The following is a 22855-nucleotide window of genomic DNA, read 5'->3' as shown; positions in this document are numbered from 1 at the left end:
ATTTTCAATAAAAATTTTGTGAGTTCTGAAAAAGTTATCGTACATTTTTTTTTCAATTAAACACTTTTCAGCTAAAACATTTTAAATATATTTAATTCTTGATATATGACAAAAAAAATTCTATATGTCATTGATACACATATTGATTTACATATAAAGCACCTAATTACTCAATTTATTCAGGAAATTCATGAAAAAAATCTTCCTTGTTCTTTCAATTTTGAATCTGCTTATTCTATATATTTGAGTGTTGAAGAATGACAACAAAAATAACTCAAATAAGATTACTTTTCATATGGTTCTTTAAAACTGGACCAATTTGCGGACAATCCAACTGTACAGGGTGAGAAATTAATCATGTTTTTTTCCTGGATATAATTTCCAAATTTGACGGGAAAAATAAGTGGCATAATTTACTTAAAGGAATCCTTTTGTAATTTTTTATAAAAATATGTTTACAGATATCCGAACGGGTGTTGTCCTGGTTTTCGATGGAATAACATTACAGAAAAATGTACAGGTGAGCTTTAAAGCAAAAGAGGAGTTTTGTTCTTGCTTGAGCAATGCTTATAACTGTACAATAGTACTGTTTCTCTTTCTTCCTTTTCTTATTTTATTCAATGATGATAATAATAATTAATTGAGAGTTTTTGTTCTACGGAATCGGTAATTTTATTATGCTGAAACGAATTCCCAATAAAGAAAACACTTTTTAAATGTTTTATCAGTGGGCTTATATAGCCCTGGTTAAAGTAGCTTTAAGTTTCTTATTTAGTTGTTTCAACATACTTCCTTAGAATGTGAAGCCGGATTCTCGGGAATCAACTGCATAAGGAAATGCTTGTATCCTAGTTATGGATTAAAGTGTAAACAGAAGTGTGCTTGTTCCAATGATAGCTGTGATTTTATATCAGGCTGTTATGAAAGCTCAACCCTAACATTACAAACAACAGAAAGCAAAATTGACTGTAAGTACCAAATGTATCGTTGTACTTATTATGTTAATCCTCACATGTTTTGAGTTATGGTTATGCTGGAAGTTTTGAAATGAATTGAGCTTGTTCTAGATCTATGGTAAAGTCAATATTATACTTTCATGTAAATTAGTTGAATCTGATTGGTCGAGAAACATTTGTTAAAATCACTATTACCCGCCGAATAAAGAAGACACGCCCTCCAGCGTAGCAACAGTCAACATTGCTTGACGACGGGAGATATTCCAAAAAATAGCGACTGCGCAGAATTACTGTGCGCACGGTTCACTGTTATGTGTAGTTGTATAAAACATTCACTATTATATAATAAATATTGCATGTAGTTGAGCGTAACATTGAAAATTCTCACCCCAATTAAACCATTGTCAACCGAGGCGCAGATTAAGAATGGTTTTCTTGGGGTGAAGATTTTTAATGTTACAATGAACTACATGCAATATTTATATAAAGTTAATTGGTAGGGATCCGAGGAGTGAGTCAATTGAATGCAGAATTCCGCCAAAATTTATTTTTGCACAAGATTTTTATAGAGAACAAGAAAATCTAAATTGAAGTATATACCTTAATAGTTAACCACCATTTCCTTGTTATTGTGATCATATTCTGAGCATACAAGGTAAGTTATTTTACAACATCAAAAATAACATCGTCCTTAATGACAAATTTGGTGGGAAGAAATGTGTTCACATGTATAATATTCAACCTGATTATAACCTACTGAACTCCAATCTTTATGCAAGATTACGAATATGTACGCATAGGTGACTTTAGAGGAAATTTTAAAAGGACATACAAAGTGGATTTACTCTTGTAACAATCGCTGGTGCTGGTTTTAATACTTGTTTGTGTTTACTGGCTCCTTCAGATGAACATACGATATTTCATGTAGTAATAAATATTTAGTACAAACTGGCTCTTTACCAACTTAACTGCTCATTTTATACGAACTCAGTTAGGCATTCTTTTCAGTTACGATTAAAGTTACTGTAGGTTTTCTTAATAACATTTCGAAGTCAAGAACATTTCCTTCTACATGTTCTATACCTATTAATTCCTACTTAACCTTACAGATATTGTTGTTACAAATCAAACCAAGTATGCTGATGACTTTAACTTTACGACAGTTTTTACAAACAAGGAGAGCCGAATGCCATCCCATATGTCTCTAATTGTGCTCAGTCTTTCATTGTGTGTCATCATTGCCTTGGTAGTGTATGGAAGCTTAAAGGTGAAGAAAAAGTTAAAAAGATTGAAAACAACAGCGATCGACCAAGAGGATATTGAAGAGGATACTTATCAGACAATAGAGGATAAGAATCTTAGTACGAGAAAAAGTCTAGAAATCAGGAATGTGTGGTAGAAGTAACAAAGACCGGGACATTTTATTTATTTCTATTTAGCTAGTCATTTTAATTTGACTACCTTACAGCTCTTTTTATTATTCGTATTTGTTCTTTATGCTCAATATACGAGGTCAGATTTTTAAAAGGGTTAATTTCAAAATGTGCATACATTGGAGTAAATACCATTTTCTGTTTTTTTTAAAATACGCTGTCAGACCATTGTTCTTTTGAGCAATGAACTCCAAACTCATAGCATCTGAAATAGTGAAAAAATAAACTTTTGACAATATCCTGAATATTTTTAAGGTGATAAAAAACAAATCTTACAAAACATCACATTTATATCTTGCTTTGTGAACTAAAAAATGTAGGAAGGATAAAATTTTTTATTCATCGCAAATAATGAAATAGTGCACATGTACAAAATTTCTACAAAATTTAAATCTTACAAATTATAAAGCACACAATGTTACAAATGTAGTTATCGAGTGACGCACTTTGTATTTAATACATCGAAGAACATATTTAGTTGTCATAAGAAGGAGAACATGTACATGTAAACTGTAATTTTACTCAAAAATACCTTCAGACTACACGGGCCGGTAACATACTGTTTTTGATTTTACGTAATCACTATATATATACAAAAAAGGAAAGGGAAACAACGTCAGCCCGAATTTACACAGGGTCGATCTCGGAAATGTTTCGTATTTCATAGAAAAAAGAATGTAGCCAATTAAATTATAACTAGAAATCATACCACAATAAATATTCTTTAATAAACAGAAAACTCGTTACTATTTATAGCGTTTAAGTTGGGTAATACTAACTCGATATCCCGTTGTGCGAGTCGATGTAATTTATGTCGTCCACTAAAACGAAGCAAAATTTGCACATTTTCTCCAGTTTTTCCGGAGATGGAAAACACAAAGTTAAGATCCAATGTTCACGAAAATCATACTTTTCTTTTGTTATTGCAATTAAAAGGTACAACATCTCCGATTTGAATAAATACGGTAGCTTTTTTCGTTCACATAGAGGCTCGAGCCCAGAAAAGACGACATTTTGGAAAAAAAAACATGATTAGTAAAGGCGGAGCGTGATTGGTCAGATCTGTTCTAGAAAAGAACTATTGACCAATCACATCTCCTGTTAAATATTGGATGCAGTGTTTAGCGAATTTAGTGGACGACTTAAACTACATCACTTTTATGACAGGATATCGGATCTGCAAAACCCGACTTACACGATTCTTAAATGACCGCGATGGTATTTTCATTAAAGAGTGATTATTACGGAATGATCCCAAACGTTAGTTCACAAACTGCAAGGTATTTTATTGAAAACACGAGTCATTTCTGAGATCGATCCTGTGTAAATTCGAGCTGATGTTGTTTCCCTTTCTCTTTTTGTATACATATAGTGATTACGTAAAATCAAATACAGTATGTTACCGGCCCCTGTGCTTCAGACACTTGCTTTACGTGTAATATAATCTTGGATATTTTGAAGAATGCACAGTACTTAACTTTCTGAAAGCTTAACTCTAATACAATTTCTAATAAAAGGATATCAACAAAGCAGAACAGCTGATTAATATACACAACTCGAAAATAATTTCCTCGTTGAGATTTTACACAATACGGTGACTTACATTAGCTTAATTTACTCCAGTGCGACGAAAGGATGAACATGTAGTTTTCACAAAAAATAAAAAAAAATACAAAACTTTATAACTTTATAAGAAAAAACTAAAGGGTTATCAAATTAAATGTTATCTGAAAAAAAATCTGTCTTGTTTAATGAAAATTTACCAAAATCTCCCTAGTAAAGAAAATCAAAATAAATGAAATATTTATTTCTTCAAACGAATGCTATTATAAATAAATTGGAATAAATTTCATGAGTAATTTTAAAACCAAAACAGGAACTGTTATCCACTTCATATAACACGTAAAACAGTGAAACTCCTTTGAAATTGAATACAAAAACTGAATTTCCTAACAAGCATAGTTTATATGTATTTATAGTATACGACTATTTAAGTACAGGACATATATTTATATACGTCAATGAGGAATTTTTTTTGACTGATTTAGGGGTTTTTGAGTATTGTTTCGCGAAAAGTTGTAAAATGAGGCGTATTTACATTTAAAAAAACAATTTGGACTGAATTAAAACAAGCACAAAATTAGGATACTACGGGCTGGAAAATTAAATTAATTCTTTTTACATAATTGATTTTTTTAAGACGATTTTTCATTTGATAGGTAGATTGACGTCGTAAACATGCGTTTTATACGTTATGATAACTTAAAACAATTGAAGAGGGATTATAAAAATGTTACAAGAGAAAAAAAATAATGAATATATGCTCTTGAAATTTAAATAAGATTTTTTGAGAATCTTTCCGAAATTCTCGTTACTTTTTGTTTCATTCCTTCGTTTCCGACACATTGTGTTCTACTAAAACCAGTAAACTTTGTTAATTTGTGGCATTTGAGATACTCCTTTTTGAAACAACACGGTAGGTTTTTGTGTTTCGTACATATAATGTACAATATAATTTTAATCATCCTACATGTATATTATAAACAAATATGAAATTTGAATACATTTTGGCATTAAGATCTTTCCGCATCGCAATTAAAACGGTACAAAAACTGCTTTTATTTTCATGAAATACAGCGTAGATTTAAATATCGGTTATTGCAAATAAATGTAAGGGTTGTTACAACACGAAATGTAATAGTAACGCAAAATGTAATAAACCATTTTGCGTTATTACATTTTGCGTCGAGATCAACGCAAAATGTAATAACATGATTGTTAGATTATTACTTTTTGCATTTTTACATTTTGCGTCGAGATCAACGCAAAATGTAATAACATACTTTTTCGTTGTTACATTTTGCGTTATTTTATTTTTGCACTGAAGACAACGCAAAATGTAATAAAACAAAATGTAATACTAAGAACAAATATAAAAAAAATATTTATTGCGTTTTACAAAAAAGATCATAAAATCGATTTTAATATATACATGTAACCAACATGGGAAACATGCTGTGAAAATATTTAGAACTAAAACAATGATCGAGACCAACGTTAGGGCTTTTACGGACATAATTACATCTAAATGTATCGTTTTTCTGACTCTGATTTTAGTTATATTGCTTACACTGTACTTAATTATACATTATTAATGTAACTTTGATTGGCATATTTATTTAAATTTCTAAACAATAACACATATTTAATTAACAAAGATAGGTTCATTAAAAGCTCTTGATATGCATGTTTGGCATGTATACATTGGTTAACAAATTAGAAGCGTATGTGTGTGCCAAGCGAGGAGGGGCAGGGAAAGGGTGTGGTGTTTACTTCGTATGTTTATAATTGTATTACTGTGGACATGCAGGAATAACCCATTTTATTATAGGATGGAAAGAAAGAGAGAGATAGAATTTTGTTTTTGGTCGTCTGCAATGCTGGAGATTTGCATGGAACAATATAGTATCATTATTGTCAATACACTCCTTCCCGCCATAATCAGTGCAATTAATATATATATTGAATAGTTTAATTTTAAGATCCATTGCATTTGTCTATAAAAAAGCAAAGGCACACTGATCAATACCCTCCAAGAACCATACCCACAGATGCAGGTTTCAAATTTGCAACACCTATAATTTGAATACATTTATTAAGCTGATTCTCAATACATGTAGCTAATAAAATAAATATATTATAAAATGTGTTAATTAAAAGACATTGCATATATCTATTCTTTTTTCATTTTGTTTTATTTTCTATTAATCCGCAACTACAATATTGAAAATTGTACTCAATCTGACTGACGAATGAAGTGTGTTACTACATTTTGCGTCCCTGCCTTTTGCTTAATCTTGACGCAAAATGTAACAACGCAAAATGTAATAATCCAAAAATCGTTTTATTACATTTTGTGTTGATCTCTATGCAAAATGTAATCAGTACATGTAAATCATAGGAAAAATCTGTAATGGATCTGTTTTCTGCAAAATTTGGGAATAACGCGAAATGTTATAATCCACAAAAGCGTGTTATCACATTTTGTGCAATTACATTCTGCGCTGATTTCGACGCAAAATGTAATAACGTAAAATGTAATAATCCAGGTTTATTACATTTCGCGTTGTTATTACATTTCGCGTTGTAACAAAGGGTTGTCATATTTATTAATATGAGATACATTTATTTTATTAAACAAGCGAAATGTTAACATTAAAACCAAAAAAAAAATCCTGAAAATAGTTTTTCAAATGCATAATTCTGATGCTGAATTTTTATAAAAAAAAAGTATATACTTACAATTCTTTTGCCTAACATTATTTATCATTATATTTATTTAAAAGCATTCTTCCAAAAGACATTCTTCTATTGGGCATGACTTTTTTACTGTGACATCATACAGGGATGCCATTCCCTTAAATACAACTTTACCGAGACCAGCAGCTCTGGACGAAAAGAAACGCATATTCCTTTGATATCTCCTATATTCATGACTAATATGACATTTCAACAATGCACTATTGATGAGCTGAAGAATAGACAATGACGATATTGGTACATAATCTTTTCAGAAGGAAATGAATAAGTAAATATGCTTTTCAATCAAGATAAATAACATGTACTTTTGCATGTTTGCAACTATTTCCTTTCTTTTAATAAAAAATACATTCTCTGTAACTCTGTTAAAATTGAAATACTATTTAGTACTTGTCGAAATTTCAGAATAACACTGATTCCTTATAGTTCAAGATAGTTTCTCTGTGTATACGAACATTCAACATCAGTATTTCAATTCTGTTAGTTATTAAAGTTGAAATATGAACAAACACATGGAAATAATTGTCGGTATAACAATTTTTGTACTGTTTTTTGGCAATTTCTCTTCCAATCCAGGAAATAGCTTCACGTCACAAGAGGTTTGTTTCCAACAAATTAAACAAGGAAGCATAAAAAATAGCAGACCAATTTTAGACACAGCGCCGGAAATTATTTCGTTGAAAAATATTTCCTTAACTAGCAGAATCGTTCTTTGAGAAATGCCTTTTTATTGCCTTCATGGTCAAGTTAATTTGATCAATCTGCGACTCTAGATTGGCTAGTTCCTCCATCATGGATTCTGTAATGTCATTCTGAATGACGTCTTTACCTAGAATGAGTTTATATGAGTTCATTTCTTCTGGACTTTCTTCTAAACTACAAACATCTTAATGCGTGTCTTATTAATTCCTTCAAATCAAGCAGGGATATTGAATAATATTCAGCTAATATATAATTGATGAAGCCCGTGCAACACTAGCCTTACTAATCTTAGCCCTTTGAGATATCTTTTTTTTTTTTTTTGATTTATTTACACAACTCCCCATCCCATTTATTACTACTGAAACTAAATCAAACATTGTGGTCCCATAGAAATATGTAAGCTAACCATAACTTGCGTGATAGAACTCACTACAAACAACATTGGAATACTTTGTTACATGTATCTTTGAACTAGATATAGGTCATCAAGTAACAAAATTATTTCTTAACTATTAAGGAATGATGTTACAGTCTTGATCTTCTAGAAAATTAAAAATTAATTTTAAATTAAGATTTCTTACAGTTTAAATGAAAAATGGATGATTTTTGACAAATAATGATACCTAATTACTGAGTGTGTTCTTAGCGTTTGAATAAAAGAGATGACTTATTAACTGAGTGGCATTGACATATGTATTTGTAATTTTGGTCTTATTTTAAAATTTTGAAAATTGAAAGTAAAACAAAATAATTCAGAGACTCTTTGTCTTCCGCTTTCTTAAAAAACGAGAGACCCATGGGCTTTATAGGTCACCTGAGCATCATTCAACAACTTTCAAATGATTCAATTGCTTCATGTTTTAAACTTGATGCTATGTTATACACAATGTTGAAAGAGGCACCATTGCTAACCATTACTATACACTTAGCAATTGCTTACTAGTAATTTGGTTATTTAATACCCATAGGCAGGGCAGGGAAACAAAAAATGCACTTCAACTAATCAGTAATATTCAGCAGTACCCCTACTACACATGAACCTCTGACCCTAGGTTCACACATTGCATTATTTTTTATAAGGCACGCTAGCTTATCAAAAATGTTTCAATATCTTTTTAATTAAATGTACCAAATTTCTGTGTTCTTAGCTTTTGAATGTATTTCGAATAAAAAAGATGACTAATTAACTGATTTGCATTGTCAAATGTATTTGTAATTTTGGTCTTATTTTAAAATTTTGAACATCACGTGGTGACCTCGTGGTAAAGTGCTTCTTGTAGTATGTCTCATTGACGTCTGTAGAATGCATAATGATAGCAAAAGATTTATCCATGACTTTTCCGATTTATTAGTGTTACATGTTATAAAAAAGTGTTAATTCGCCGAATTCTGGTTCATGTGCTGCCTTAACAAACCCGCGAAACATATTGTGTAGGGACAAACAATAGTGATCAACAAGCAGAGATGGGGTAACTGAAAAAAAGTAATTGTAATTGAGTGTAATTAATTACATTTTTCAAAGTAATTGAAAGTAATTTGTATTTGAACGAGCCTTCAATTACAAGTAATTTAATGTATTTAAATACATTTAAAAAAAGGTCATGTATTTTTAATTACTTTTCAATTACATTTCAATAACTTTTTTTCAAAATGAAAGTTTATATATATTTAAAAAGGTGTCTTATACTGATATATAGTTTTATACTGGTGGGTTTATACTACTTATTCCCATGTTTTATAAATCTCAGTTCTTCCTATTCCCACCTGCCAAACACAATGATTGTTTAAATAGTTTAAATTTGTTTTACAGCAATTAAACTAACTACATATCCTTTTAGATTTACCTGTATTCTATTCATTTTAAGATAGAAAATAATGATGGAATTGTGATGGATATTATTTATTTCCTTCAAAAATATGGATTTGAGAAAGAAACAAAAAAGATCTTGCCATACACCACACGGTGTAGCATGGGCTTGTGTTTGTACAACAATTAATTGTCTCATAATGTTAAATTTGTTTATATAGTGTGTCACACTCATTATAAGGTAAAGGTCTAATTTTGACCAGGTGTGAACCCCTATCATGCATACCCAAGAACAAAAACACTGAATGAAAGTTCGAATTCGATTGCTCTAGAAAAAATCTTATTTAAAATAAAAAATCTTTATTCTTTTTTTAAATAAAACTCGAAGTAATTGAAATGTATTTAATTACATTTGTCAAAGTAATTGAAAGTAATTAATTACTTTTGAAAAAATCAATGTAATTGTAATTGCAAGTAATTGACAAAATTATCAATTTATTTGAAAGTATTTATATTTGTATGAATATTTAATTACAGTTCAAAGTAATTGACCCCAAGCCTGTCAACAGGTGATCTAAATGTTTAGAATGCTTCATCAACTTGTTTGTTTATAATTATGTCGTGTTAGAAATCAAAGATCAAAGAAGGTCTACAACTTATAAATATTTCAGACATTTATTATTTGCATTATTTACAATTAAAATAAGCTAAGCCTAAAATTTATAAAATAACATACTTCCATTTCGCAGTACAGTTAAGGTGCGCAAAGGAAATATCGAGTAAACTTTGTATTTAAAAATGTATTCGTAATCGGGATGGCAGTTATTTTTAGTACATTATTTACTTCGGATAATTGTAATTATGATTAATAACTACATATCGAGGACGATCATATCTTATATTTAGACTAGTCACGTGATGCGGCAGTCACGCGAATTAAGCACATTGACTTGAAGTATTGATGTTACGAATAAATATCAAGGGCATAACCAAGTTAAATTTCCAAGTTTAGTATATAAATATTTTCAACACGCATTTTAGTTTCTAAAAAGTGCTGCGATCCTGTCTAAATTCTGCAATTTCATTGTTAAAATTATACTTGTATGACCGAATGCTATATTTTTTGCTGGTCAGCGGCATGAAATATTGATATAATTAAATTGTTTTTAAGATTTCATTTGGATCGCAGCACTTTTCAGATACCTTAATAGTTTTATAGTTGAAATGTAAAAGCTTACTTTGATCCATAGAGTGTATGCCCTTGCACTAGATCGATTTATTAAGACTCCCCATATTACCTTCCGATGTACTTGCATACAAATATACGGCAGTGTCAATTACATACGTAATGTACAGAAAATATCTTAATAAAATAGTGAAGAAGACATTAAATTCAAGTTATTGGCCCATACAGTATATGTAGATAATAATTTATTTAATTAGAGAATACATATTTTGTTGAGAAAATATTACTTGATCTGTCTCTCACTGCATACAATCTACGTCACATTGTAAGAAATGACGTCATATTGACAACGGTATTGCGATCAGTGACTTGTTTATAACTTGTTATGTGGGATTTAACTAACGACAAAACAACACGCTGTTGTTTTTATGTAGTTTGATTATTTCTTACTGGTTAAATTAGCAGATAAACTCATTTTGTGGTATTTTAATGAAATGTTGTATGACGTATATTGTGTATGATGTCATAGTCAAGTTTTCCCGTACTAATTAGGCTCTGCCTCTTCTTTGTAACCTTAAATGTGCTGCGTTCCTGACTAAATCATGTGTCTTTTTTAATCTTGATAACAATTATTTGCATTGAAGACCCTGTTTAGAATTCATAAAAAAAAAATTGATTATTTCAACATTAAGATTAACCATCTTTGATATAAAATATAATTGATCTTTCAAGATGGTTTTTAAGCGTTCCTTGTCATGCACCATTAAAAAAATCGCAAGTTAAATAATTTAAAAGTAACTAGTACTCTGGTCGTCCCAAGGAAACGATGGCTTTTTATTTTAGTACATTAAAATTTTATACACTCATTACATTTTGAAATTAAAATATTGTAAGTCAAAATAACTCTGACAAACTCTTGTTTTGCCAATGTTCTGTTTGTTTTAGTGGCGTACGTTTTGCTGATGTTTTTAATATTCCGTACGATCTATGATTGAATTTCCAACGCAATAGGTTTATAAGGGTTTTCAAAGAAGAAAGTATGGTATGAGCAAAAATCCGCCCAGTTCCAAATTCTAATTAAATTGTTCTCGAAACATGTCTAGGGTGAACACTTCCGAAGTCATTTTAATTTTTGTTATTTTCTCAAACCATTTCTCCGAAAGAACTCTTTAAATATAGGTAGTTTTCGTAAGAAAATAACGCAATGACGTTATGACGTCAACTTGACGTTATCGGATTTTAAACGTTTTATTCCCGATACAGCGTAAAAGAAGAATAAATTTTGAACTGAAAAAAGCTATAGCTTACTCTTCTGTTTCCTTTGTGAGCTATTCTTCAAATTCGTTTTATTCTTTCTGGAGAGAGTTTAAATATTTCTCTGAATTAAAAATCATTTGTCTTTACTGTAAATTTTGTTAATTTTGCTAGTTTTTCTTAGAAAACGATTCATCAAAAAAGTCAATGAAACATAAATTTTAGCTTGAAGTCCATTATTCCAATTTTTTTTTATCACGATTAAATCTTAAAATTTTGAATGAACGATATATCTTTCTTTTATTCATTTTTTTGTTCTTTTTTGTGTGTATACAGAGTTAGTTTGCGTGTGTATACAATGTAAGTTTGTAAATAGAAAATAAACACGAGGACATACATTATACATGAATGAATTAACTGCATACGATATTGTTCGTGCATTATTATGATGGTTTTTTTGATAAAGACGGCTATCTTAATTTGAAGTTTGTTGATACCATGTATATAAATTAACAAAACACAATTTTCAGTTTTGGCTTTTACTTTTTGAGAATACATATGCATACTTTAACAAATTTTTTTTCAACTTTAATAACAAACAAACAAAAAAAAAGAACATCTGGATATGCAAAGGAGCTACGATTCTTTTTTGGTAGTAATTAGCATTGAAAATTTCCCTTCTGACAAGTCGCTTGAAATCATTAATCCACCTTTACGATAGGATTTTCAGCATTATTGAATCATGGTAAGTACCCCCCCCCTCCCGAAACCGACGTCCCCTTTTTCTTGGATCGTATGTGATGCACATTCTTTAATTGCAGACTGATCTGCCATCACATTTACAAAATGCAAATATATCTAACCTTGGTATTTTAACGACTTGAGATCAATGTTTATTTCAGATTTTTATTATGCTCCGAAATTCTTATAGTTGCTTTACACCTTGCGACTATCAGAATTTCGGAGCGAAAAAGAAATCTGATTTTAGCCAGAATGGCAAATGGCGGCGTCTTCATATGAGTGAAAAATTCGCAAGAGGTAAAACATCGATAATTATTAATAAATATGTTCCATTGACATTATAATGCTTTAAAATTAAAATGCAGGATATAGATTCTTTCAGATTTATACAGGCACGTGCATGTAGCAACGGGGGGGGGGGGGGGGGGCTTTTATTTCCCAACATTACTTTTACTATTGAAATTGTTTATTGAAAAGCTGGTCGACCCCAAGCTTTTACTATGGTTAAGTGATGTAAGGAAAATGTAGTATTGTATGCAAAAAATTGGTACTGAAAGAACTCAACATCTGAAAATAAAATTGGCCGCCACCCCCCCCCCCCACCCCCCCACGAAATAGGAATTTCGAGATTTGGCAATGCTTTTTTTTTGGCTTGTCAACTTTTTCAGGTGAGTAAAAAAATTCTCTGCCCCCCCCCCCTTTTTCAAAAACGATGCTACGTGTCTGTTATATAACACTTGTAAATCTCTTTTTGTATATTTCTGATTAGAAACATAACTTCACACGAACAAGGTGTCATTTTAATTTGATTGAGAATGTAAAGTCGAACTAAATTTTAAAGCTACATGTAAATATGGCGTATCTGAGCTTAAAAAAGTTACGAGATTCTAAAGTGTAGATTAAGATGATATTTGCTAATCTACGTTCAAATTGATTTTTTTTTTCACGAATTTTAACTTAAATATCCCCAGGTTTCTGTGGGTTAAATTGACTTTTAAACTGTGTCTGATACTTTTTATCCAGGCCGAAAATAAATAAATAGATTATTGTTTTAAATCTGTGAAATTGAGTATCTATGAAACGCGGTTGATTTAAATTGTGTAATTTACAGGAATTCCGATATTTATATAAGGTGAGAAAACAAATAGAAAGATCTGTTTAATTTATTTAGTCTACATGCCGTTTATGGCTTGAAAGCAAGGATTTTCGTGATTAAACGAATATACAAGTACTTTGTGAACATTGCATTTAAATTTAATTGAAATTTTTTGCACAACACTCGTTTACAAGGAATATTTGAAAATATACCTGTACAAGATGATGATGAAAACTAACAAATGGATACGGATTAATAAGAACAAAGTTTGTTAAATGTATATTTTTATGCGCCCGGATCGATAGATCCCGGGCGTATATTGTTTTTGTCCTGTCTGTTTGTCTGTTTATCTGTTTGTCTGTTTATCTGTTTGTCTGTTTATCTGTTTGTCTGTGTCTGTTTGTCTTTCTGTCTGTTGTCAACTTTAACCTTCGCCATAACTTTTGAACAATAAGAGATAGGGACTTCATATTTGGTATGCAAACTCCACTAATAAAGTCCTTTCAAATGACATCAAGGTCAATGACCTTGTGACCTTGACTGTGACCTATATGCTAAAAATAGCTTTTTCCACTGTTTGTCATAATTTTTCAACCATAGGAGATAGGGACTTCATATTTGGTATGCATACTCCACTAATAAAGTCCTTTCAAACGACGACAAGGTCAATGATCTTGTGACCTTGACTGTGACCTATATGCTTAAATAGCTTTTTCCCTTGTTTGTCATAACCTTTTAACCATAGGAGATAGGGACTTCATATTTAGTATGCATACTCCACTAATAAAGTCTTTACAAATGACATCAAGGTCAATGACCTTGTGACCTTGACTGTGACCTATATGCTAAAAATAGCTTTTTACACTTTTTGACATAACTTTTTAACCATAGGAGACAGGGACTTCATATTTGGGATGCATACTCCACCGATTAAGTTCTTTCAAATGACACCATGGTCAATGACCTTGTGACCTTGACTGTGACCAATATGCTAAAAATAGATTTTTTTAAACTTTGTTGCCGCCGGGCGCATAGTGTTTCACAAACACATCTTGTTTTTTATAACAAAGGGGACTATATTCCTGAAATGTGTTTCCCCAGACACAAAAAAATTGGATGAAATTTGGGACTGATCAGGAGTGACAATTCCGGTATGTCTATAAGCGCCGCCACACTGAGTATTTTTTCTTTGCAATATGCCCCCCCTATTTTTTACAACAACTGTTTCAACGCTCCCCCTCCCCCAGGTTTTGTGTTTGAATTTTCTTTTTAACTTATATGTCGCTCCCAACTCCGTCGTCTATTGACGTTTCAGGTTCCCTGACAGATAATTAATGACAGTCATTTTTATTTTATCTAGTAATCTTTATTTAATAAAAATAATACCAGGTGAAGTTTATGTTTTGTTAATTCATCGTGGAATATAAACATCTCTAAAAATATAGACTGGTGCATTCAAAAGTTTATCTAGAGGCGCAACAAGCAACAAATATAGAGGGTGAAATTAAATATTGATCAACGTTTTCTGAGTATCATTTTTTTATATTAACCATCTGACTGTGGGAAGGATATATTTTAAAATTCATCCGTAACGTACATATGCATGTGTGTTTATGTAAGAATGCATCAATATATGATCTCAGAATATTGATTAATTTGAACAAATTTTGCAAAGGATAAATATAATTTATATCATAAGTGTTTTGAATATAAAAATAAATCATAAGAAAATCAAACTGGATATATTGTGACGTCATCTTTGTTATTATTACTATTCTATTCACATCTGTTGACGGTAGCTATATAAACTTTCTCAGTTTTTTTTAATAAAATTATACCTTTGGCATAAAAGACAAACCCGTTTTCTGTGCTAATACGATTTATCAATTGATTTTTTTTTAATTTAGCGTTTTCATTGGTTCTTGATCCTTATAGGAAATGCTCGTCAGATGCAGGTTAGGCCTACACATTGCAGGGCCCATCGTCATCTATCTTATTATTCTTTCGTATTTTTAAGTTTGTATGCTAATTCTCTTGACAAATAGACTCACATGAAAAAAATATATATTGCCGATGCATGGATAATTAATTAATTTACATTTTGTATGAACTGTGGTCATATTATTTCACGTAAATAAAAATACACCTCTCAATGAACTTTCAGTCCGCCACCGGAAATAGGACTGTAAAGTCGAAATAAACATACTGCACAATCCTCGAGCAAAATCTTATCCCTGTTTTCATACGTCTTGCATCAAAATGTTTTGAAATATACGTGTTTTATTTTGCTCCATGGGTGTGCACTACTTCAATTTTAGAAAAATCTGTCGAAAATAGTGGAAAAACTAGCAATATCCGGAAAAAACGGATCTTTAAACGTGGTCTATACGTCTAAATGACAGAGTGTTGAAATTTTGCTTCGCATATTCTAAACCTACCAATCATGTAGTACATGCACATAGATTTAAAGGTACTTGGACACAGATTTGAAGTTATTATATTCTCTATAATATTATGACATATATTTTAAAAGCATTTCACACAAAAATTAATTAAAAATCTTATTTCATTTAAAAGATATTCAAATTTCAAATTTTTCGGCGAGTTTGATTGGCATATCCTTGCACTCTCACAAATTTAATTTCATTCTTAATCCTTAGGAAAAGTGGCAATCTCGTTTTGTATAAATGAAAAATATTAATACTATAATCCAGTTAATTCAGAGTAGACATGTTCGAAAGCAAAACAAACACAGAATATATTGTCAGTCCGTGCAGTTGTGGTAAGCAGGCTGTGACGATTGAAGGCACCCGGTGAATTCTAAATACAAACAATAACAGAACTCGAGCCCTGTTTACAAAAACTGTGTACATAACACGAGTGTGCTCGATTTGCTAATCTCTGTACGTATCTCGTATTAGTTCGGAATGACGATACTTGTGAAGGTGTTTTGCTTTCTAACATTTCTACTCTGAATAAAATTATTTTTCTTGATAAAAGTTTTAATATTTCTCATTAATACACATCAAAATTGCCACTTTTCCTTAAGATTAGGAATAAGGTTAAAATTTGTGAAAGTGCAAGGATGTGTCAATCAAACCCGCCAAAAAATTTAAGTTTTAATAACTTTTAAATGAAATAAGATTTTCAATTAATTTTTGTGTGAAATGCTATTAAAATATATAGTTCGTGATATTATACAGAAAAAATGAGAAAATATTAACTTCAAATCTGTGTCCAAGTACCTTTAAAATTTTGGCAAACCTGTATATTATATTACGGAAAATACTGGGCCTTCGTATTATTACTAACGTAAATGTACTTAATTCTTTGCAGTCATTAACGGTATGTTCAACATTTAATATTCATCATTTTTTCCTGTTTTATTTCGGCGACAACAAACAAAGATAAGACATCCAAAAGCTACACCTATAATTATACACGACGAAATTATAATAAAACCAGGTTTTGCGATGTTCTGTCTTTCTTCAATGTTCGCATTTTGGCTGGTGATCCCAGTTCCAACTATACTTATGTTGAAAACAAGGTTAAAATGATCTGTTGATTTCTCTGAAAATATTTTTTGGTTAGCACCAAATGAGTATTGTATTTTGAAGAAAAAAGTGTTTACATCCTATTTCCATATCTTCATATTGACAACCTTGGTTTAATGTGTTGATATTACGGCAGCGGTATATAAACTGTACTTTTTTTCATGTAGGACAATTTAAGAATGAAGAGAATGCAGCATCAAAGCTTCCGCTATTCCATTCAGTCTAAATTAAAGTTGACTGAAAGTCTTCTGAAAATATCAAATCTCCGCCTGTCATTTAGTGGTATCTGTAGAGATCTTAGTGAACATTTAGTAGACTGACTGATACATGTTTATGTTGATCATATCGACGTCTCCTTTAGAAATCATTTACAAATTAATTACTTGGAATCCATATGAAGAATACTTAACAAGTTTAGAATCATATATTGATTTTTCTGTCTTTAAAAATTCAAAGATCGAAGCTTAAAACATGATACTCATGTAAATGAAATTGCTTTCTTATTCTTTATGAAACACACGTACTCGTACATGTCACGCTTTTTGTTCATTAATATATCTACATTTGAAACCAATTTCAATGTCTTTGATTTATTTTTCACGGGTTCCATAGAGCATCAATATTTTTTCCCTTCCTTAAAACCAAATGAAAAAGTTAAATACTCCAATTAATATGTACAGGCTTATACGAACACATTATAAAACTTTTTTTTTCATTTCAAAGGGAAGTGTGTGCAGCTATATGCCACACCTTAATGATTTAAGTGGTGCTTTGAACCTCTAACTAAAATGGTACCAATAGAGTTTCTATAAATTGTTCCTTATCTTGAATATTTTGATGAAGTTGTAAAATTGATCCAAATCTTAATATTCCTAGGTACTGTACACATTTCCTTTGTATGGAGTTTCTGGTATTTTTTTCTCTCTCGATCTTCCTGCACAAATTAAACTCATGCAGGGGCACAGGGTAAGATAATTTTTAAAGGGTCATAAAAGCAGTATGTTTTTTTAATATTATAAAGGCAAAGACATTGATGTTTAATAATCCTCTATTACAGTCTAAATCCTTGTTGCGAAGGCTTCGTGTTAATTAAACAAGACATCGGGAGATTGCAAAAGTAATATATAACAAGTCTTTAAACAAACAGATTTGTTTGATTTATGTATTATACCTTTCTTAAAATACTCTGTTAAATGCATCTGAATTAACAACTCTATTTTCATAAACATCTGTAGGAAAAGATTAATGTTGAAGTGTTATGCGTAACACATTCCAAGTAATTAATTTGTAAATGATTTCTAAAGGAGACGTCGATATGATCAACATAAACATGTATCAGTCAGTCTACTAAATGTTCACTAAGATCTCTACAGATACCACTAAATGACAGGCGGAGATTTGATATTTTCAGACGACTTTCAGTCAACTTTAATTTAGACTGAATGGAATAGCGGAAGCTTTGATGCTGCATTCTCTTCATTCTTAAATTGTCCTACATGAAAAAAAGTACAGTTTATATACCGCTGCCGTAATATCAACACATTAAACCAAGGTTGTCAATATGAAGATATGGAAATAGGATGTAAACACTTTTTTTCCTCAAAATACATTTATGAATAAGCCCAAATATCGTTACTTTTATTTTTATTATCACATTATGTTATACTGTATAATATCATATTATACAATATCATATCATGGGTATGTATTCGTCAGAATTCAATTCAAATCAGCTTCGCATACCGTTAACAAAGTGATTAAATAATGCAAAATGATTAAATGTTCTTAAACTAATTTGAATTAAATTTTACGAAAATCATGTTATTCAGTCATGTGAACGCAGGTTTTATTTCATTTGCAGTAACGTACATATTATTCCTATTATAATTTCCGTGTGAACATCACACGGATCTCTTGGGTCAGTGCAAAACTATCTTTTCACTCATATGGAGACGTCACCGATGCCGGTGAAGGGCTTCAAATTTAGACCTATACTCGGCACTCAGGGCCATTGAGCAGTGAGGGTTCTTTATCGTGCCAACGCCTACCGTGACACGGGACCTACGTTTTTAAGGTCATATCCGAAAGACCCGTGACTTTCACTTCTAGTGCCGAGCGCTTGGCGAAGGAACAGTCACTACCTTTGTTTACGTCTTAGGTATGACGCGGCGCCGCGATCGAGAATCGAACCCGGGACTTTTAGCTATAAGGAACATTTGCAAAATTTTTAAAAAATTATCTGGTATGTTTTATGTTTCAGTTTTCGAAAATCTGTGATCTTGCTGAATGATTTACATGTAAACATAATTCGAAATAAAAGATAAGGTTTCAAAAGCTCAAACGATCTTAAAATATCTTAGGTTTATATTTGAAACTAAGAACATACCCATATTTTATTTAGATACAGGCTTCCTTAATTAAATCTCGATGATCAGAGTAAAAATTTTTGACATGAAGGGGAATGAAAAATAGTCTTTTGATTGGTTGATTGTTGTATACGTCCCTCTGAAGAAGTTTCACTAACATGGAGACGCCTGAAATAATCGAAAATACACCCTTCATTACATTTGGAATTTGACTATATCTAATTAAGTTACAATTACAAGTAATCGAACATATCTTGTATTACAGATTACTGTCGATTACTTGTATAAAGTAATCATGATAATCTTTTTAGATTAACATGATTACGACTACACCATCTCTGGTCAGTGATAGTTTTTTTTTTCAGGAGTCCCTGCTATAATGATTTTTAAGGTTCCAAAACTTACCCTAATTTTATAATGTCTTTATATATATTTTTGTTTTCATTCCATGAGAAATGAGGTTTAAGCTACGTCTACATCTCTATGGAATACATTTAAGTTTATTGCCTGACGTCACGGCGTCAGGCACTACTAAGAAGCAATATTTCCTAGGTCCGAAGTTAAGAAGTCAGCGTTAGCAAGCAAAATATTGTGCATACTGATTTTCATCGGATTTTGTTACCGTGAACTTTAATATTCTTGATGAGAACCATGATGCACCCTTGGGTGCATATGCATATTTTTGACAATTATCAATTATTATTTTTGTTCCCAAGTAAAACGAACAAGCAAACACATACCCTTCTTTGAACGTTATACGCTAAATCAAATTTCCGCTAACAAGCTCATAATTCAATTTCCGCCAAATATCGTATACGCTAAATAAAATACATTTACAGTACTTGACATATGTATATTCGTATATATTTCACGTGGATGTGCATATAAAGCACTGTGGCAACGCATTTTGAAAAAATTACGCACTTTGAAAATTTTTTTCAAAGCGCGTTAAAATTTGGACAAAATCAACTCACTTTGCAAACATTTTTCAAAGTGCGTTAAATTTGGGAACAACTCAACGCACTTTGAAAAAAATTTTCAAAGTGCGTTAAGAGTTTACATCAATATATTTTATCATGGAGACACTCAACGCACTTTGAAAAAATATTTGAAAACGAAAAATTCTGGATTCAGATTTTAGTAATGGATATATATATATTTTTTAATTTATCTTTCAAAAGACTTATGCATCGATTTACTCCTGTCGAGAATAGAAGACGGATAGAAGATCTATCAGTCAAAATTTTTATCATCCCAATACGTAGGCGTCTGTAACCAAAAAAAAAACGGGAGAGGGGAGTAGTTAACCTCATAAAAGATAAGCCGCATTTTCAATGCTTATATGATATATATCTTTCCAAAATAAGTGGGGGGCTTAGCCCCCTCCTTTTGCCCTTAACCCGGTTTTGATGCCTATGCTGTACCCAAAACAGGTACATGTACATGTATGTATAATATGTATTTACATAATTATATGACTTTGAAAACTTACCATACAGATGAAAACTAAAAAAAAGTAAGTACAGTAAAACGTATGAGAGAGAAAGAACTTTCATAGTTTTGAAAAATAAAATTGCCCCTTTTTCTTCAAATAAATTTAATGCTTTAAGTCGTTCACTTTTAGCCCACCCACCCCTTTACATCTACTTATTACAGATTTTAATCTTTAAACAGAAGCAAAATAATGATATTAAACAACTATCTCTCTATTTTTCTACAATTTCCCTTTTATAACTTTAATCAAAACCGAAGATATTTAAATATTTAATATCCCATGTCCTGAAGTGACCTCATCATAAAAAAAGTTATCCAACCAGGATCAATTATTTTTCATATCGATTATTTGTGAGAACATTGATCATGCTTTACATTTTTTTTCAAAGTGCGTAAATATGATTGATATAAACGCACTTTGAAAAAAAAAATTCAGAGTGCGTTAGCTTTGTCCCAATTTTAACGCACTGTGAAAAAATTTTTCAAAGTGGGTATTTTTTTAGAGTACGAGGGGTGATCAGAAAGTTTGCAAACTATCTCTATATCTAGAAAACCACAATTCAGATTAGAATGAAATTCAGTTCACACATAGCCATACACAAGTTCTATAAATAGCATATGCTGAATAAAGTTTCTCTCCTTTTTGTGACGTCAAAATTTAGGTCACTTGTGACGAAAAATGGTTGTCTCAGTCGAACTCGTTCAAAAAACGACTGTACAATTTATTGTATATCTTAGAAATCCCTCTACAGTATCATATAATAATTTGTAGACAGTTTATTGAGATAAATTAATTCCTATAAATTCAATTAATGATTGGATTAATCGTTTTAGTGAAGGAAGGCTGATGGTTAAAAATGATACTTGTCATCTTGCCCAGTGAAAGCAAGTTTGAAAAGATATATTTTTTTTTAATGAAGCAATTTGCAATCAAAGACCTCCAATTAGCACTTTGAAATATAGTTGAATATTTGAACAATGATATAAGTATTAAAACCTAAGATATCGTTTACTTTAGAGTTTAAACATATTAGATATGATAAAAAGGATGCACCCATTCTCTATCCACCTTGAATAAAGGTCTCTCCTGAGACAGAAGATTTCTGTTTTAATGGTCGTCATGCTTATTTTTGGAAAGGATGTTATTATCCACCCCTTCAGTTGCCGAGATATGACCATTTCTTACAAATGAACTGTTCTTGTCATAAAAATTAACTCACATGGAAAGAAATATAAAACTTAGAAAAATCTTTCAACTTTTGTGACAGAATGCTAAGTAGGGGGTCACGTGAGGGGGGGGGGGGATTAATTTAAAATATAATCAACATTAAAACCAAATATTGTTTCTTGTATGGAAGTTATTCAATTAGTTTGCGAACTTTTTGATCACCCCTAGTACCTTGTAACAAAGCACACACACACATACATGTTATATATAGAACATATTTATAAAGTTTATTGAGGAAATTTATGAAACATGATCTTATTCTTCCTTGTTCTTGCAATTTAGTACCTGTTGAATCTATTTATTTGAGTATCAAAAAATGACAACAATAATAACTCCAACGAACTTAGTTCTTATCTGCTTTTTAAGGACTGGATCTATTTGGAGTCAATCCATGTGTAAAGGGTAAGAAATTTTTCATTTCTTAAATATATGATTTCCAAATTTGAAGTAGAAAGGAAAAGTAATAGACAAGTGTACATTTTTTTAAGGACTCTTTTGTCTTTTGTCCATTTTGATAAAAGTGCTATAATTTTCTCTGCAGCTTTCCTGGTGGTTTTTGTCCTGGTTATCAATGGAATAACAATACAAAAAAGTGTACAGGTTAATTTTCAAGCAAAGAAACATTTTACTTTTTTTTCTTGTATGAGAATTGTATTCAATGATGATATGAAGTACATAGAGCTTTTTTCTTTTACTGAAATTGTTTACTTTCTTAAGA

At 30.9% G+C, this 22855-nt stretch overlaps 1 protein-coding gene across 1 annotated transcript in view; it reads left to right on the top strand.

Annotated features, from left to right (window-relative positions):
- The first annotated feature begins 227 nt into the window (after positions 1–227).
- The window catches only part of LOC134263503 (multiple epidermal growth factor-like domains protein 10), a 48795-nt gene continuing 26167 nt past the window's right edge, over positions 228–22855 (top strand). The window contains exons 1-4 of the mRNA XM_062745854.1: positions 228–343; positions 462–520; positions 798–968; positions 2066–2619. Coding sequence (XP_062601838.1) covers positions 258–343; positions 462–520; positions 798–968; positions 2066–2355 — 606 coding nt within the window. The 5' untranslated portion in view covers positions 228–257 and the 3' untranslated portion in view covers positions 2356–2619. Of the gene's footprint in view, positions 344–461; positions 521–797; positions 969–2065 lie in introns of the transcript that reaches the window.

Source organism: Saccostrea cucullata, unplaced genomic scaffold (assembly GCF_032062105.1).
Source record: "Saccostrea cucullata isolate Sc308-1 unplaced genomic scaffold, CSIRO_AGI_Scuc_v1 ctg752, whole genome shotgun sequence".
Lineage (NCBI taxonomy): Eukaryota > Metazoa > Mollusca > Bivalvia > Ostreida > Ostreidae > Saccostrea > Saccostrea cuccullata.
The sequence above is the reverse complement of the archived record's forward strand: the minus strand, read 5'-3'. Positions and strand labels throughout refer to the sequence as shown.